Below are 20,385 nucleotides of genomic sequence, written 5' to 3'. Positions count from 1 at the left end.
CATTTGGCTGCCCATGCTTCTAATTTAACTAAGTCGTTCTGAAGAGACTCGGCATCCTCCTCTGTATTTATAGCCTTACACAATTTGGTATCATCTGCAAAAATTTACACCATGCTCTCTAGACCTTCTGTTAGGTCATTAATGAAAATATTGAACAATAGCGGTCCTAATACTGAGCCTTGCGGCACACCACTTAGCACTTCAGTCCAAGTTTAAAAAGATCCATTAACCACAACGCGCTGCTTCCTATTATCTAACCAGTTTTTGACCCAAGTGCATATTGTGCTTCCTAGCCCTGATTCTTGTAGCTTGTAGATAAGTCTCATGTGTGGTACAGTATCGAACGCTTTGGCAAAGTCTAAAAAGATCACATCCACGTCTTTACCCTGATCTAGGTTTGCGCTTACTGTTTCATAAAAGCCAAGTAAGTTGGTTTGACAGGATCTGTCCTTCATAAACCCATGTTGATTCCTTTTAATGACCTTATTGACTTCAAGGAACTTCTGAATACTATCTCTTAGAATACCTTCCAATACTTTCCCCGCTATAGATGTAAGACTAACTGGTCTATAATTACCTGGTTCAGCTTTACTTCCCTTTTTGAATATAGGCACTACTTCCGCTATACGCTATATATAGTCTTTGGGAACCATACCTGATATAACTGAATCCTTAAAGATCAAAGATAGCGGTTTTGCCAGTTCAGAGTGAAGCTCCATTAGAACCCTTGGATGAATACCATCGGGCCCTGGTGATTTATTAATCTTTAAATGTTTTAATCGGTCACAGACTACTTCCTCGCTTAAATAAGTACCTATCAGTGTGATATTCTCATTATTGAGATTGTGCGTTAGTCCCTGAATTGGGTCCTCACGAGTGAATACTGTTGAAAAAAACTCATTTAGTGTGTCCGCTATGTCATTATCATTTTTGCTTAAGACTCCCAACTTGTCTTTTAAAGGGCCTATACTCTCCTTCTGTAATCTCTTGCTATTAATGTATTTAAATAATTTTTTGGGATTCGCTTTGCTTTCCTTTGCTACTAGTTTTTCAGTTTCTACTTTAGCCGCTCTTATTTCCTTTTTGCAAATTTTGTTACATTCCTTATAGTGCTGAAATGACTCTGCTTCCCCGTCAGATTTGTATTTTTTAAATGCTCGCCTTTTCTTGCCCATAAGTTCTTTAATCATTTTGTTAAGCCACATCGGTTTATGATTTTTATTCCTTTTTTTTGCTACTCATAGGAATACATTTGAGTGTATTTTTAGCTAGCAGGAATTTTAGTACCTCCCATTTCTCCGTAGTATTTTTCCTAAAAACAAACCGTCCCATTCAATATCCCTGAAAAATACCCTCATCTTTTCAAAATTTGCTTTGCTAAAGTTTAAAGTCCTAGTTGAGCCAGTATAGGGCTGTTTATAGAAACTGATATTGAATGTGACCATATTGTGGTCGCTGTTTCCTATGGGTTCCCCTACTATAATACCTGATACCAAATCCCCATTGTTTGTTAATACCAGGTCTAAGATTGCATTGTACCTAGTTGGTTCCTCAATTAGTTGAACTAAGTAGTTATCATTAAGTGTGTTTAAAAACATATTGCCCCTAGCAGTATCACATGAATCGTTTTTCCAGTTTATCTCTGGATAGTTAAAATCTCCCATCACTACTATGTCTCCTACTCCTGCTGCTCTTTCAATTTGCTTTAGTAACAATTCATCATCAGATGCGTTGATACCAGGCGGCCTAAAGCATACACCCAATACTAACTTTTTTATTCCTTTTTCCCCGCATGCAAGTTCTACCCATAATGTCTCGACAGTGTCTACAGTCCCCTCCTGTATATCTTCCCATATATTAGGTTTTAAAAACGGCTTTACGTAAAGACACACCCCTCCACCCTTTTTATTTAGTCTGTCTCTCCTAAACAGTGTATAGCCCTCTAGATTGACTGTCCAATCATGAGATTCATCCCACCAAGTTTCAGTAATGCCTATAATATCATACTGTTTGCTTGCTGCAAGTATTTCTAGTTCACCCTTTTTACCAGTAATGCTTATGGCGTTTACATACATACAACTAAGATAAGTATTTTCCCTTGCGTTAGGGACATCTTTCACCTTATGTAGCAAGGATGACCTGTAATCGTCATTGGTTAGTGCTTTGGTAAAATCCCTTTTAGTACCCATGTTAGTAACCTTACCGCCTGCTCTTACCCTCCCCCCAAATTCTCCCCCATTTTGTTTACTACCGCCATCCCCACTATTCTCACTGCACGACCCGTAGTTTCTAGCTAAACCCTTCCCCCAGGCTCCTAGTTTAAAATCTCCTCCAACCTTCTAACCATCCTTCCCCCCAGCACCGCTGCCCCCTCCTCCGTGGAGACATTCACCAGCAATTGCCTCCAGAAAGTACACAGGGACCTGAGATGGTGGATTCCAGTGGGGACGAATTAATAATCTGTGAGGAGGGGGATGTACACAGTGAAAGGGGTGAGGAATCGGAGGATGATGATGAGGTGGACATCTTGCCTCTGTAGAGCCAGTTTGTGCAAGGAGAGATTGATTGCTTCTTTTTTGGTGGGAGCCCAAACCAACCAGTCATTTCAGTCACAGTCGTGTGTCAGACCCTGTCGCTGAAATGATGGGTTCGTTAAAGTGTGCATGTCCTGTTTATACAACATAAGGGTGGGTGGGAGGGCCCAAGGACAATTCCATCTCGCACCTCTTTTTTCTTTCATTTTTCTTTGCATCATGTGCTGTTTGGGGACAATTTTTTTGACGTGCCATCCTGCCTGACACTGCAGTGCCACTCCTAGATGGGCCAGGTGTTTGTGTCGGCCACTTGTGTCGCTTAGCTTAGTCACACAGCGACCTTGGTGCGCCTCTTTTTTTCTTTGCATCATGTGCTGTTTAAGGACAATTTTTTTGAAGTGCTATCCTGTCTGACACTGCAGTGCCACTCCTAGATGGGCCAGGTGTTTGTGTCGGCCACTTGTGTCGCTTAGCTTAGTCACACAGCGACCTTGGTGCGCCTCTTTTTTTCTTTGCATCATGTGCTGTTTGGGGACAATTTTTTTGAAGTGCCATCCTGCCTGACACTACAGTGCCACTCCTAGATGGGCCAGGTGTTTGTGTCGGCCACTTGTGTCGCTTAGCTTAGTCACACAGCGACCTTGATGCGCCTCTTTTTTTCTTTGCATCATGTGCTGTTTGGGGACTATTTTTTTGAAGTGCCATCCTGCCTGACACTGCAGTGCCACTCCTAGATGGGCCAGGTGTTTGTGTCGGCCACTTGTGTCGCTTAGCTTAGCCATCCAGCGACCTTGGTGCACCTCTTTTTTTCTTTGCATCATGTGCTGTTTGGGGACAATTTTTTTGAAGTGCCATCCTGTCTGACACTGCAGTGCCACTCCTAGATGGGCCAGGTGTTTGTGTCGGCCACTTGTGTCGCTTAGCTTAGCCATCCTGCGACCTCGGTGCAAATTTTAGGACTAAAAATAATATTGTGAGGTGTGAGGTGTTCAGAATAGACTGAAAATGAGTGGAAATTATGGTTATTGAGGTTAATAATACTATGGGATCAAAATGACCCCCAAATTCTATGATTTAAGCTGTTTTTGAGGGTTTTTTGTAAAAAAACACCCGAATCCAAAACACACCCGAATCCGACAAAAAAATTTCAGGGAGGTTTTGCCAAAACGCGTCCGAATCCAAAACACGGCCGCGGAACCGAATCCAAAACCAAAACACAAAACCCGAAAAATTTCCGGTGCACATCACTAGTAATATGTCAGTGCTTTATAAATAAAAATAAATAGAAATACTGCCATACCATAACGTATCCCTAAATCTAAGGTTCAGTTTGCCTGAATATTTATTTGAAGCAAACACTCATAGGCATTCAGACATTTGTATCTTAAACAAAAAGGTATCAATCCTTGTTATATACAGTATACATGTGATTATAAACCAGTAAATAATGAAAGAAAATATTAGTTGGTCTGGTAAAAAATATATTACCTTGGTATGAAGCATGCCAGCGTAAAGACATCATTTTAAATACATTCACCATGTCTCCTTGAGCACTCGGCCATACTCTATGGGCTTAAAACACACATGGTGGCATGTTAGGTAACAGGTGCAACATACAGTTTGCAGCCGGGATAGCCAGATTAAGGGGGGATCGCAGGGCAGACAGTACCCCAGACCACCCAGACAGAGCACACCGACATCGCTAGCTTTCCCTCTCACGCTGTAGCAGAACCAGACAGCCAGGATGCGATCAGGGCAGTATGCATTGCAGGCACAGTATCAGGTTTTATGAGCTACAGATTGAGCTTTCCGACCAGAGGAGAGATAGGAGGGTGGAGAGAACTGTAAGTGACACAGGGATCCCATCTTCTCCTCCTCCCTGCCTGGGTGTCTGGGTCCTATGTAACCTGCCATTATTCAACTATTAGTTTAAATCTAATATACCCCATTGGATTAAATTTGATATACACAAAACATACATCCTAACATGACTCAGTCCTGGAGGGATCTAAAATACACTCCCCCGTCTTCCACCGGGGGGCCCCCTTGTCTTAAGTGCCCCGGTCACCCCCAAGGCTTAATCCGGCCCTGGCGGCTGGGTGAGGGAGTAGAGAGAGATATTTGCAGCCGGTCGATTAATGGGTCACAAATACTAGCAAGGCACATGATAAGACTGATCTACTAATAGCAAACATTTCTTTCTCTGTATTTTCCAGTGAGTTTAAACCACGCATACCCCAAATTAGCACCGTACAGACCTCCAGCACAGCTCATGTCACCCCCTCTCTTGCTCTCAGTAGTGCTTCATGTTCTCTTCACCACGGCCATACAGGTCTATGGATTCATTGTGGTCAAGCACCAGCCTTGGTATTCTACGCACCCTGGCAGGTAAGAAACTCATATATCACAGATTTATAACTATTACAACTTTTTTGTTGATTTTAATGATAATTTGTAAAATGGACAGACAGTAATCCTCTTTATCCTGCAGGGAATTTAAATTGTGATCCAATGCAAATCTAGAAATGTAGTTTATGGTGATATTAAGTAATGGACTAGGATTTTATATGTTGCTTCCCTGCACAGAGCAGATTTTATGGGTCCTTCAATGGACCAGAGCAGGAGATACTCTACCTTTCAGCAGGCCTTGATCAGGACTGACAATGACCATCCTTTGTGAAATTTACATAAAGCGTAAATTCACAGGGGAAGAACCCAGATAATCGCAGAGAGCCTTTCTGACCAGGAGAGGATCCTGTATTTAGTACCATTACTTGCCTGGGGAGTCTGGCTGGATTGGCTGAGCACTATTACATAGCATGCCAGAGTAATTCTACCTATTGCTTTTCAGCACATGCAACTTTGGAAATGAAAGTCTTATGAATGCCAGTGTTACAAATAACAACAGCATACATTCATCAGCGAGTACACACTCAGGGCTCAATCTGAACATGAGTCATGAGAGCTACGAAACAACAACCTTGTGGCTTCTGACTACTATTCACTGCATAATAGTTGCATTTGTTTTCTCTAAAGGCAAGCCATTTCGACAGCCTATATTTACTAATTGTAAGTATTAACTGAAAATGTTACTTTCTAAAAATATAATTCAGTAGTGTATCTGAAAATCTAATGCAAACATCTCCAAGATAAAATAAGTTCTCATCTAATCTTTTACCTCTCTAGACACATTTACTATAGTATTGGTGATCCAGCTTGGAGTCTGCATTTTCCTTTTATTTGCTGACATAAAGAGTATATACTCTGTAATGGAGGTAAGTGAAGTAAATTATTTACTAAACTAATACACTAATAAACTTGAAAGAGCGACTTGCCATCACAGTAACAAAGCACAAACCATACAATGTGGATGTTAAAGATCACAGAGAGACAGCAATGTGTACATGTCTTTGTAATAATTCTGTCAGTAATATATCTTTTCTTAAAATGACATTTAATTGCTTGTCAACTGTTGGTTCTATGTGTTGACATTGAGTAATTACTGTAGTAAGCTTTACATCTAGCACATAAATGGTATACTGTTGATGGGCTTACACATGACTGTTAACATAGAGATAAACAAGCAGTGGCTCTCAAGATGTCTTTAAACTTTTAGTGTAGGAAGCAATAGCGCTTGGAGTTGGAGTTCCACAAACATCGCAGAACAACACGCTACTTACCTTTGCTATAAACTAAGCACATATTAGAGAATTGGACATCTTTTGCTATAAAATCATGGTTATATGTTTTATAACTATGACTAGAAGCATAGATGTATGCAGCATACTGTATCCTCAATGCCTAACTCTCCTTAATTCTTTCCTAACCACACTTTCATAATTAACTCGTCATCAAACTTCACTAACGTCATCAATAATCCTCATTATTTTCCATTATGTTCCTTTTATAATTATAATAATTCTTTGTTGCTGTCTTATCAGTCTCTATTAGCCCCTTCTCATCAAAATTCCACCATTGTCATAATATTTTCCCCTGAGAATCCTACTTCTCATTTACCTGTGCTCCTATGCTAGTCCATAGGGAAGTTGATCATAAATGAGTTTCCCTTTAAGTTCTGCTACAGCAAGTCCCTTGTCAGAACCTGGTTGATTAGAGAGGCAGTCAGACTACAGACTCATCGCCGATGCCAGGACAGATAAACATTTTGTACTGGATATCTTTAACTCTCAATATTACTTTCACAGACATTTTTTGTACCTAATTTAAAATTGGACAAGATGCTGTAATTAATGACACTATTTGGCATCCAATATATTGTGGGAGACAATATGATCCTTATTTTGTGTGATTAAATATAAATAACTATTATATACATATACTGTATATGTTTTTTCTTTTCAGATTGTGTGCATACCAACTTCTTGGAGAATAACCCTTTTGATCATACTGGTCATCACGGTTGCTGTCTCAGTCTTAGCAGAAGTAAGTCTTGTGTTGATGTTGGACATTTGATGTGTTCTCAGAGAAAGCTCTCATTATTTATGTGTAATTCACATGTGAATCTGATTAATCTGCTCTTTCAACAATGTTAATGGCTGGTACATGCGCTGGGAAGACCTCTTTGTGCTTTCAGTTGCAGTATTGGTAGACCAGCTAGGCTAGGGGCCTTTCGGGTGGATTGGCTGCCCCTACCCCATTCCCCCCTCAGATGTTGCAATGTAGCTTTGCAGTGTTATGTGTCATCGACCTGAATGCAAGACCACATTTTAAGGACATGCTCAGAAAAGCAACCAGTGCCGGATTTTCACCTGAATAGAAGAGATCAACTTGCAAAGGAGATAAGATGATGAGAATCTCTAACAGTGTGATTTCATGGTGGATCTGATCCTGAATAATTACTCTCAGATATTGTAACAATTATTTTAGTTTATGTTTAATACTCCAGAAAATATGCAGTATGGATAATCATAATTTAGAGGCATTCCTATTTATTGACAAAAAACTCTAGAACCAAAGCTTAAAAAAATGTATTATAAAAACCAAAAACAGTATTATTAACTATTTATTTAACAACAAAATCAGAATTTACATTTTTCCTTAACTTTTTTTCCCATTAAACTTCAGTGAAGAAATAAATAAAAAATCGTGAAACCATATACTGTACTGTACTACTGGTAGATATTTTAATACAAATGTATTATTTATTTATGTATTAATAGTTTCTTACATAGCGCAGCAAATTCCGTTGTGCTTTACAAATGGAAATAACAATGATATAACAAAACAATTATATAACAAAACTGGGTAATAACAAACAGTCATAGAAGTAGGAAGTCCCTGCTTGCAAGCTTACAATCTATAGGGAAATAGGCATGGATACACAAGGATAGGTGCTATCTATTGCATAGTTGTCCACCAGATTGCAAAGCTTCTTGGTGGGCTGTATGATATGGTCATACAGCAATGATGAACCGGGGTCGAGAGGAAGGATGAGAAGACATGTGAGTATATGTGTGGATTGTGCAGAGTGGATGCAATTTGATAGGAAGGTTTCTGAAAGTTATGTGGGCGGTTCTGGAATTTGATATGCTTGCCTGAAGAGGTGAGTTTTCAGGAAACGCTTGAAGGTTTGGAGACTAGAGGAGAGTCTTATTGTACGTGGTAGGGCATTCCACAGAGTGGGTGCAGCCCGATGAAACTCCTGCAATTGTGAGTGGGAGCGCGTAATGAGTGTGGATGAGAGGCGCGGATCTTGTGAAGAGCGAAGAGGTCGGGTTGGGAGATATTTTGAGATAAGCGAAGTGATGTACTTTGGTGTAGTTTGGTTAATGGCCTTGTGTGTGAGTAAAAGTATTTTATATTGAATACGGTAGAATACAGGTAACCAATAAAGGGACTGACAGAGTGGATCTGCAGACGATGAATGTCTAGCGAGGAAGATTAGCCTCGCAGCTGCATTCAGAATGGATTGTAGTGGTGAGAGTCTCGTTTTGGGAAGACCAATTAGGAGACTATTGCAGTAATCAATGCGAGAGATAATGAGAGCATGGATTAGAGTTTTAGCAGTGTCTTGTGTAAGGTATGGTTGTATTTTGGATGTGTTTTTTAGATGCATGTAACATGATTTTGAGGGGTTCACTACGATATGCTGGCGGTCGGGCTCCCGGCGACCAGCATACCGGCGCCGGGAGCCCGATCGCCAGCTTACCGACAGTGTGGCGAGCGCAAATGAGCCCCTTGCGGGCTCGCTGCGCTCGCCACGCTACGGGCATGGTGGCGCGCTACGCGCGCCACACTATTTTATTCTCCCTCCAGGGGGGTCGTGGACCCCCACGAGGGAGAATAAGTGTCGGTATGCCGGCTGTCGGGATCCCGGCGCCGGGATCCCGGCAGTCGGCACACTGAAGACCACCCGATTTTGAGACAGATTGAATGTGGGGAACAAAGGACAGATCAGAGTCAAGGATGAAACCTAAGCAGCGAGCTTGTGGGGTAGGGTAGATTGTCGAGTTTTCAACAGTGATAGAGATATCAGGTTGGTACCAACTATTGGGCCTAATTCAGATCTGTTCACTCGCCAGCTATTTTTTGCAGCACTGCGAACAGATAGACGCCACCTATAGGGGAGTGTATTTAAGCTTTGCAAATGTGCAAACGCATGTGCAGCCGCCCTGTACAAAAACAGCTTGTGCAGTTTCTGAGTAGCTCTGACCTTACTCAGCCGCTGCGATCACTTCAGCCTATTCCAGACACCCGCCCTGCAAACGCTTTGACACGCCTGCATTTTTCCAAACACTCCCAGAAAACGGTCAGTTGCCACCCACAAACGCCCTCTTCCTGTCAATCTCCTTGTGAACGGATGTGCAAATGGTTTCTCTGCTAGAACCAGTGCACAACAACGATTCGCTTTGTAACCGTACGGTGCGCCTGCGCATTGCGCTGCATACATATGCGCAGTAGTTACCTGATCGCTGCACAGCAAAAAACACTAGCGAGCGAACATATCTGAATTAGGCCCATTGTCCGGTTGAAAGATAATTAACTCTGTCTTTGAAATATTAAGTTTAAGGTGGCGAGATGTCATCCAAGATGAAATGGCAGATAGGCATTCAGTAACACAGCCCAATACAGATAGGGACAATTCAGAGGAGGACAGGTAGATTTGAGTATCACAAATCACAAATAAAACACCCAAATTACTACAGTATTAAAGCTTTACTGTTTGTAAGTAAATACTTGCATAAACAGCTTAGAGTTGATTCAGATTATAATACAATATAGAACATCATAGGAAAAAGTCAATATGGGAGTTTACTACAGCTTGATGAAAAGGGATTTAAATAATCACATTTTAGCTACTTATATGGCAATTTAAAAAATATATATATAGTTATAAAAGTCATTATTTTTTCCCGCCCACCCTCCTCAATCATTGAATGCTGCAATCAGGAGCATAACCAGAACTTTGGGGCAGATTTATTTAGAGATGAGCGCCTGAAATTTTTCGGGTTTTGTGTTTTGGTTTTGGGTTCGGTTCCGCGGCCGTGTTTTGGGTTCGAACGCGTTTTGGCAAAACCTCACCGAATTTTTTTTGTCGGATTCGGGTGTGTTTTGGATTCGGGTGTTTTTTTCCAAAAACACTAAAAAACAGCTTAAATCATAGAATTTGGGGGTCATTTTGATCCCAAAGTATTATTAACCTCAAAAACCATAATTTACACTCATTTTCAGTCTATTCTGAATACCTCACACCTCACAATATTATTTTTAGTCCTAAAATTTGCACCGAGGTCGCTGTGTGAGTAAGATAAGCGACCCTAGTGGCCGACACAAACACCGGGCCCATCTAGGAGTGGCACTGCAGTGTCACGCAGGATGTCCCTTCCAAAAAACCCTCCCCAAACAGCACATGACGCAAAGAAAAAAAGAGGCGCAATGAGGTAGCTGTGTGAGTAAGATTAGCGACCCTAGTGGCCGACACAAACACCGGGCCCATCTAGGAGTGGCACTGCAGTGTCACGCAGGATGGCCCTTCCAAAAAACCCTCCCCAAACAGCACATGACGCAAAGAAAAAAAGAGGCGCAATGAGGTAGCTGTGTGAGTAAGATTAGCGACCCTAGTGGCCGACACAAACACCGGGCCCATCTAGGAGTGGCACTGCAGTGTCACGCAGGATGTCCCTTCCAAAAAACCCTCCCCAAACAGCACATGACGCAAAGAAAAAAAGAGGCGCAATGAGGTAGCTGTGTGAGTAAGATTAGCGACCCTAGTGGCCGACACAAACACCGGGCCCATCTAGGAGTGGCACTGCAGTGTCACGCAGGATGGCCCTTCCAAAAAACCCTCCCCAAACAGCACATGACGCAAAGAAAAAAAGAGGCGCAATGAGGTAGCTGTGTGAGTAAGATTAGCGACCCTAGTGGCCGACACAAACACCGGGCCCATCTAGGAGTGGCACTGCAGTGTCACGCAGGATGTCCCTTCCAAAAAACCCTCCCCAAACAGCACATGACGCAAAGAAAAAAAGAGGCTTTTTACTGATATTTGGTGTTTTGGATTTGACATGCTCTGTACTATGACATTGGGCATCGGCCTTGGCAGACGACGTTGCTGGCATTTCATCGTCTCGGCCATGACTAGTGGCAGCAGCTTCAGCACGAGGTGGAAGTGGATCTTGATCTTTCCCTAATTTTGGAACCTCAACATTTTTGTTCTCCATATTTTAATAGGCACAACTAAAAGGCACCTCAGGTAAACAATGGAGATGGATGGATTGGATACTAGTATACAATTATGGACGGGCTGCCGAGTGCCGACACAGAGGTAGCCACAGCCGTGAACTACCGCACTGTACTGTGTCTGCTGCTAATATATAGACTGGTTGATAAAGAGATAGTATACTCGTAACTAGTATGTATGTATAAAGAAAGAAAAAAAAACCACGGTTAGGTGGTATATACAATTATGGACGGGCTGCCGAGTGCCGACACAGAGGTAGCCACAGCCGTGAACTACCGCACTGTACACTGGTTGATAAAGAGATAGTAGTATACTCGTAACAACTAGTATGACACTATGACGACGGTATAAAGAATGAAAAAAAAACCACGGTTAGGTGGTATATATTATAATAATAATACAATTATGGATGGACGGACTGCCTGCCGACTGCCGACACAGAGGTAGCCACAGCCGTGAACTACCGCACTGTACACTGGTTGATAAAGAGATAGTAGTATACTCGTAACAACTAGTATGACACTATGACGACGGTATAAAGAATGAAAAAAAAACCACGGTTAGGTGGTATATATTATAATAATAATACAATTATGGATGGACGGACTGCCTGCCGACTGCCGACACAGAGGTAGCCACAGCCGTGAACTACCGCACTGTACACTGGTTGATAAAGAGATAGTAGTATACTCGTAACAACTAGTATGACACTATGACGGTATAAAGAATGAAAAAAAAACCACGGTTAGGTGGTATATATTATAATAATAATACAATTATGGATGGACGGACTGCCTGCCGACTGCCGACACAGAGGTAGCCACAGCCGTGAACTACCGCACTGTACACTGGTTGATAAAGAGATAGTAGTATACTCGTAACAATTAGGATGACACTATGACGGTATAAAGAATGAAAAAAAAACCACGGTTAGGTGGTAGGTATATAATAATAAATAATACAATTCTGGTCGGACGGACTGCCTGCCGTGTGCCGACACAGAGGTAGCCACAGCCGTGAACTACCGCACTGTACACTGGTTGATAAAGAGATAGTAGTATACTCGTAACAATTAGGATGACACTATGACGGTATAAAGAATGAAAAAAAAACCACGGTTAGGTGGTAGGTATATAATAATAAATAATACAATTCTGGTCGGACGGACTGCCTGCCGTGTGCCGACACAGAGGTAGCCACAGCCGTGAACTACCGCACTGTACACTGGTTGATAAAGAGATAGTAGTATACTCGTAACAATTAGGATGACACTATGACGGTATAAAGAATGAAAAAAAACCCACGGTTAGGTGGTAGGTATATAATAATAAATAATACAATTCTGGTCGGACGGACTGCCTGCCGTGTGCCGACACAGAGGTAGCCACAGCCGTGAACTACCGCACTGTACACTGGTTGATAAAGAGATAGTAGTATACTCGTAACAATTAGGATGACACTATGACGGTATAAAGAATGAAAAAAAAACCACGGTTAGGTGGTAGGTATATAATAATAAATAATACAATTCTGGTCGGACGGACTGCCTGCCGTGTGCCGACACAGAGGTAGCCACAGCCGTGAACTACCGCACTGTACACTGGTTGATAAAGAGATAGTAGTATACTCGTAACAATTAGGATGACACTATGACGGTATAAAGAATGAAAAAAAAACCACGGTTAGGTGGTAGGTATATAATAATAAATAATACAATTCTGGTCGGACGGACTGCCTGCCGTGTGCCGACACAGAGGTAGCCACAGCCGTGAACTACCGCACTGTACTGTGTCTGCTGCTAATATAGACTGGTTGATATTTAAAGAGATATTAGTAGTATACAACAATACTATACTGGTGGTCAGGCACTGGTCACCACTCCTGCAGCAAAAGTGTGCACTGTTAATTAATATAATTGTACTCCTGGCTCCTGCTAACAACCTGCAGTGCTCCCCAGTCTCCCCCACAATTAATTATAAGCTTTTAATTTATACATTGATGACTGTGCAGCACACTGGGCTGAGCTGAGTGCACACAGACTGAGTCACACTGTGTGACTGACTGTGCTGTGTATCGTTTTTTTTTTCAGGCAGAGAACGGATATAGCAGAGAGAAGTGAACGGATATATTATATTAAATAAAAGTTAACTAGCAACTGCACTGGTCACTGACTGTGGTAAACTAACTCTGTCTGCGACTCTGCACAATCTCTCTCTATCTAATCTATCTATCTCTATTCTAATGGAGAGGACGCCAGACACGTCCTCTCCCTATCAATCTCAATGCACGAGTGAAAATGGCGGCGACGCGCGGCTCCTTATATAGAATCCGAGTCTCGCGATAGAATCCGAGCCTCGCGAGAATCCGACAGCGTCATGATGACGTTCGGGCGCGCTCGGGTTAACCGAGCAAGGCGGGAAGATCCGAGTCGCTCGGACCCGTGGAAAAAAAAGTGAAGTTCGTGCGGGTTCGGATTCAAAGAAACCGAACCCGCTCATCTCTAGATTTATTAAGCCTGGTGAAGTGATAAAGTGAAAGGTGATAAAGGACCAGCAAGCCGGCTCTAACTGTCATTTTTCAAACCCAGCCTGGGACATGGAAGTTAGGATCTGATTGGCTGGTACTTTATCACCTTCCACTTTATCACTTCACCAGGCTTAATAAATCTGCCCCTTTGTGAGCTCCATAGCAACATATTGTAGGGGCCCCGTCCCAATGCTTCTTGAGAGACACCTCTCTATTAATTTTATGACCCATAATAGTGCCCTGATTAATTTTCTGAACCACAGTAGAGAGTGACCTGGTTTATTTTATGAACCATCGTAGTTCCTAGATTACATCAGGTCACATTGTAGGGCTGCCAGTACACATTATGAAACACAATATCCCCAATTCATATTATGACAAACAGTGTCCCCAGTTCATATTATGCCACATTACAGTGCCCCCTAATCATATTGTGCCATAATAGAGTGCCCTCCAGTTCAAATTATGCCATGCTACAGTGCACCAATTCATATTATGCCACGCTAGTGTCTCCATTTCATATTGTGACACATTAAAGTGTTCTCGGTCACAGTGCTGGAATTGCAGCTACAAGAAGGAGGCGACTCTTCTAGGGTGGGATGTACTAAAGGGAAAATGCGGTAAAACCTCCATTTTAAGGGTCTTTACTGCATTTTCATATGTACTAACCCCGGCCGGCGCGTTTTCGCCGCTGAGGGTATCGCCATCTTTTGATGGTGATACCCTATAGAAACCTATGGGCCTCTTACCGCTGGCCGCCGAATCCCGCCACCTCTGCCGCCCCTCCCCCCGGCATACCTGTGTGCAGGCAGCCTTGGTCCCGGAAGCCAAACTCCTCTTCCCTCTAGCCACACAGCCGGACGTCCTTCCGGCTGCAGGGAGGAGTAGGAGGTGCCCGGGACAGCCTGATGCCTGTTTCCCAGCCTGTGAGGAGATGGAGACCCCAGGGAGGTGACAGAGACCCCCCGCACACCTTCTCTCAGGTATCGCAGGGGGCCTCCATCACTGCATTGGGATGTTAATAGCAAATGTTAGTACATATGCGATTCGCATCGCTCCGGTACGTGGCGAGGGGCGGCAATGTATTTTAATACATCCCGCCCCTACTGAGATGTCTCCTGAATGCAGCTCCTAGAGATCGGATGGAAATTCAGTGCTGCTTGCATGCAGCATAGAACTTTTATATATTTCTGAATCAGGCCCCCAGTTGCTTAGCAGGCAAATCTGGGAAATTGGTATGCATCCTAATAACCTGGGAACAATGTGGGGTTGAGTGATACTTTAAACGGCACTAAGATCAAATATAGAGGCCTATTTATCACCAGGATGCGGATGACAGGTGATAAAATCGCCCAAACTCGCACTGCGATAATTGATTACATCGCAAGGATGTATCAATTATCGCATGCAGGGACAGAGTTTGTGATCAAGCTCTGTCCCTGCGATGACACTCCGCAGCATCATTGGGTTATTTTTCGGAAAAAATACCCTGATGTCCTGCTGCGCATGCGCCGCCCCCACCGACATCGCCACTCCCACCACCGCTTGGTTGACACCCCCCCTCATCCCAACTACCCCCGCACACCACAGACTCCCCCCCAGCAGATCAATATACTCACCTGTCCAGGGAGTTGGTCTGCGCCGCTTCTGCTGGGCTGCCCGGCGCCGGATCCTCTGCAATGCGATGACCCCCGGTGCTGTAAGATGCGCTGCCACTTTGCAGCGTCACTTTACTGCACCGGGGTCACATTGTAGCACATGGGGGACCCGGCTCCCGACAGCGCTCACCGGAGCAGCAGGCACCTGCTTCCTGGACAGGTGAGTATGTTTTGGGGTTTTTTTCCCTTTTTTTTTTTTTTTTTTTTTTTTTTTTACACTTTGATCAGCTTGTGTGTCCATTGATCACTAATCACTGGAGCCGGGTCCCGCTCAGCTTTCTCAGCCTGAGTTGGCGAGATTGTCACAGGGCACACTGATACTAAAATATATTTTTTTTTTTTGTAAATTTGGCCACATCACATTTCCCATTATAAGTATGGGGAATGCGATGTGGCTTACTAAAAAAAAAAAAGTGAATTAAAGGGTTTGGAGCAGTTTTTCATGAACATTGCTCCAAATGCCCTTTAATACATTCAGGTGATACTAAAATAATGTGAAAAGGGTGTGAAAACACTCTTTTTTCACATTATTTTAGTAAAAATAATGTTAATAAATAGACCCCATAGTCACTTTCCTTATGCAAGCACGTACTGTCCCTTTAAGCCACAAAGTCCAATGTCCTTGATCTTTTCCAACAGATATTTGATTAACACTGTGCAAGATGTGTCTTTCAGAAGTTTCTCATGTTAATTCCAATACATGCAGGAAAGTAAAAGGAAGTAAAAAAAAAAATGCATAGCATAATACGTTTTTAATTGCACAAAAAGAGACACACATCATACAATGACTCCAACATGTACTTGTAAACAACACTCAAATATGGGATCAAGCAGGCAGTGACTACAATTGAGTAGTTATCAGAAAAAATGGAACTGTGTTTTAATTAGTTCCAAATAGGCATAAGGAGGATGGTATATCACCAAGCGGTATCCCAGGTAGACTCGCCGACACGCCACTCCTTCTGGCAATGTTCTCCTTGAACTCTCCAATCACCTGATCCCCACGAACAAGAGTCTCATTAACTTAAACATTGGTGGGGATCAGGTGATCTGTATGGGGTTTAAGGGGGTCATTCCGACCCGTTTGCACGCAGCGGTTCATCGCTGCGGTGCGAACGGGTCAGAACTGCGCATGCGCGGTGGACGCATTGCGCATGTGCATCATTGAACGGCGACAACAGCGGCCAGAATAAAGTAGAAAGTGATTGCAAGCGCGATCGCAAGAAGATTGACAGCGGGGAGGTGTTCCTGGGCATTTACTCACCGTTTTCCGGGCGTGGAAATCCGAACGCAGGGGTGTCCAGGTGTTTGGAGGGCGGATGTCTGACGTCAAATCCGGGACCTTCATCGCTGGATCGATCGCACAGGGTAAGTAACTGCAGGGCTAGTCTACTTCTGCACAAAACTTTTTTACCATAGCAGGGCTGCACAAGCGATCGCAGCCCTGCTATGCCAAAAATACACTCCCCCCATAGGCGGCATCTAGTTGATCGCACGGGCAGCAAAAAGTTGCAACGTGCAATCAACTCGGAATGACCCCCTATATCAACTGTAATAAAAATGCATTATTCTCTAACAAAACAAATATTATTGGTGAATTGCAGTGCATCACCGTGCTCTTCTGTGCTGGACTTGAAGAGAAAAGACATAAATAAACTAGGGTCATACAAGATTCTATTACTGAGGGTAGGGTGGATGGAAATAGAGTAAACCCTAAAAGATGGAGGAGCTTTCAGAGAGTGTGTATAGATTTGAATGCTGCGGCTCATCTCTCTGTTGGGTCCTGGTCATTGCTAGGCGACCGGGACATCAGAGCACTTCCGCCCAGCGATCCCTGCCAGTTATATAGGATGCCGGGTGGTGGGGATCGCTCTCTTAGCAATGGCAATGCTTGGGCTGTACGTGCAGCACTGCGGCTGCACGGAGTTAATAATTTACGAACACTTCCAGGCTGGATTCATCATTGGTCAATTTTGCTGTTATAAGCCATTCAGCCCAACTCTCAGTTTCGGTTATAGCTTGTGCCTGTCTGTATAAGCTGCTGGTACCTGGCTGCAGACCTTGCCTGTCTTGTGGATACTCTGCCAGATTTATTGCCCGTTCTTGTTGTGGTCTTTTAGCCCTGCCTGTATCTACCTTCAGTCCCTGTGTGTCAACTCTCTACCTGCCATCCAAGTGTTCCTGCTCTCAGCATGCAGGGTGTGTCAACTGCACAGTGTCTGCACACCATCACTCACAGGCTCTCGGGGTGTCACACAACTAGTGTGAGCTCCCTAACATAGGGGGTAAATCAGACCTGATCGCACACTAGCATTCTTTGCAGCCTGCGATGTCAGAACTGCGCATGCGTATGCACCGCAATGCCCAGGCACGTCGCACAGGTACAAAGCGAATTGTTGCTGTGCAATGGGTTTTACGAAGAATCCATTTGCACAGCCGATCGCAAGGTGATTGACAGGAAGAAGGCATTTGGGGTGTCAATTGACCATTTTCTGGGTGTGGCTGGAAAAACTCAGGCGTGTCCAAGCATTTGCAGGACTGGTGTCTGACGTCAATTCCGGTCCCGGACAGGCTGAAGTGATCGCAGTGACTGAGTAAGTCCTGGGCTACTCAGAAACTGCACAAAGTTTTTTTTTACCACTCGGCTGTACATGCGGTCACACACTTGCACAGTTAAAATACACTCCCCTGTGGGCAGCGACTATGCACACCAGTTGCCCGCACCACACACTACAGTGGTCAGACTCCCCGCCACCACCTGCACCGCACACCGCGCTGGCTGCCACCCCTCCCCTCCACAGCCGCCTCCCGCACGCACACCGCGCTGGCCACCACCCCTCCCCCCCCCCAGCCACCACCCGCACTGCACACCGTGCTGGCCGCCACCCCTCCCCACCAGCCGACTTACGCACCCCACACTGCTCTGGCCGCCAACCTCGCCTCCGGCACCACACACCGTGGGGTATTTTTTTAAAGGAGAAGACTGACATGATTTCCTGGTGGGCTGGCCAGAGATGGGGCTGCAGAAAGGATTTTTTTCTGGGCCTGTCCTATATTGATGTACTGCCTGGAGAGGACTGGTTACAAGAGCAGCACCAGTGCTCCGCCACTTACTGGAGCTCTTCGCTTTTACACCCTGCCTAATTAGGTAATAACAATATTAAATGTCTGTTACATATTACACAACTGTTATTCTCTGGTACTCATGTTATTTTGTATATCTATTTTATCCTGTTTTCATTCTCTTTCGTCCAATCTCCCCCTGTTAATCCCCCTGTGCTACTCTCGTCTCCCCGTTATTCCTCCTGTATTCCTCTTGTCTTCCCCTGTTATTCCCACTGTGTTCCTCTTGTCTCCGTCGTTATTCCCCGTGTTCCTCTTGTCTCCGTCGTTATTCCCCCTGTGTTCCTCTTGGCTCCGTCGTTATTCCCCCTGTGCTGCCCTCATCTCCCCGTTATTCCCCCTGTGTTCCTCTTGTCTCCGTCGTTATTCCCCCTGTGTTCCTCTTGTCTCCGTCCTTATTTCCCCTGTGTTCCTCTTGTCTCCGTCGTTATTCCCCCTGTGTTCCTCTAGTCTCCGTAGTTATTCCCCCTGTGTTCCTCTTGTCTCTGTCGTTATTCCCCCTGTGTTCCTCTTGTCTCCGTCGTTATTCCCCCTGTGTTCCTCTTGTCTCCGTCGTTATTCCCCCTGTGCTGCCCTCATCTCCCCGTTATTCCCCCTGTGTTCCTCTTGTCTCCGTCGTTATTCCCCCTGTGTTCCTCTTGTCTCCATCGTTATTCCCCCTGTGTTCCTCTTGTCTCCGTCGTTATTCCCCCTGTGTTCCTCTTGTCTCCGTCGTTATTCCCCCTGTGTTCCTCTTATCTCTGTCGTTATTCCCCCTGTGTTCCTCTTGTCTCCGTCGTTATTCCCCCTGTGTTCCTCTTGTCTCCGTCGTTATTCCCCCTGTGCTGCCCTCATCTCCCCGTTATTCCCCCTGTGTTCCTCTTTTCTCCGTCATTATTCCCCCTGTGCTGCCCTCATCTCCCCGTTATTCCCCCTGTGTTCCTCTTGTTTCCGTCGTTATTCCCCCTGTGTTCCTCTTGTCTCCCCCCATTATTCACTCTCTGTTTCTCTTGTCTCCCCCCATTATTCACCATGTGTTCCTCTTGTCTCCCCCTATTATTTCCCCTGTGTTCCACTTGTCTCCCCCGTTATTCCCCCTGTGTTCCTCTTGTCTCCCCCCATTATTCCCCCTGTGTTCCTCTTGTCTCCCCCATTATTCAAACAAACAAACAGCTTGGCACTATCAGCTAGATAGAATTTGTGTGCATGTAGATTTAATAAAAGAACACTCTGTTTCAATCGCAGCCGTTAAATAAAGGGAGAGTACTCTACCCTTCAAAATCACAGAACACAAACACACCAATAACAGCACTGATTTAAAACATAAGTGTGCTTTTTATTTTACACAATTAAAAACAATACTAAAAAGCCAAATTTAAAAGTGGCTAAATCCTAGATACCGGTTACTCCTACAAAGCATAACATAATTAGCACAGTGCAATTCTGAACCTTATACTAGTATTCAGTCCATGAATTAATTCAAGCAGATCTAATTTGTTAATCTTTGAACTCTTTCTAGCTTAGCAGTTTCTTGCAAACCAGTGGTTAGTTAATAGTGAAAGCTGATCAATTAGTAGCAGCAGGTGAGGCAGTCATTGGCAGTTCCCACTGAGACAAGCTTGTCAATTAGTTGCAGAAAGTATTCAAAGCAATAGTTGTAAATTAGTGCATGCTGTACTTTAAACTGTCAAGCTATAGAAACAGTCCGTGTAAGTAATCAATACAACCTGTTTCAAGGATCCAAAAATTAGCCCTTTATGGTCCAATAGTTGGTGTCTCCCGGCTCCTGGTGCTTTTAATGTACCGTTTTTTGAGGGCCTTATCCGGAGTGTCCCAACAATGGTCCAAGCATGAGCAGGTGAAG

General features: G+C 44.0%; 1 protein-coding gene across 1 annotated transcript in view; it reads left to right on the top strand.

Annotated features, from left to right (window-relative positions):
- The window catches only part of LOC134911389 (probable cation-transporting ATPase 13A4), a 137,240-nt gene that overhangs the window by 114,785 nt on the left and 2,070 nt on the right, over positions 1-20,385 (top strand). Inside the window, exons 26-29 of the mRNA XM_063919622.1 lie at positions 4,751-4,922; positions 5,386-5,603; positions 5,721-5,809; positions 6,897-6,977. Of these exons, the coding sequence (XP_063775692.1) occupies positions 4,751-4,922; positions 5,386-5,603; positions 5,721-5,809; positions 6,897-6,977 (560 nt within the window). The remainder of the gene's footprint in view (positions 1-4,750; positions 4,923-5,385; positions 5,604-5,720; positions 5,810-6,896; positions 6,978-20,385) is intronic.

The sequence above is a fragment of the Pseudophryne corroboree genome, chromosome 4, assembly GCF_028390025.1.
Source record: "Pseudophryne corroboree isolate aPseCor3 chromosome 4, aPseCor3.hap2, whole genome shotgun sequence".
NCBI classification, from domain to species: Eukaryota; Metazoa; Chordata; class Amphibia; order Anura; family Myobatrachidae; genus Pseudophryne; species Pseudophryne corroboree.
Note: the sequence above shows the minus strand (reverse complement) of the source record. Positions and strands in the feature narration are given on the sequence as shown.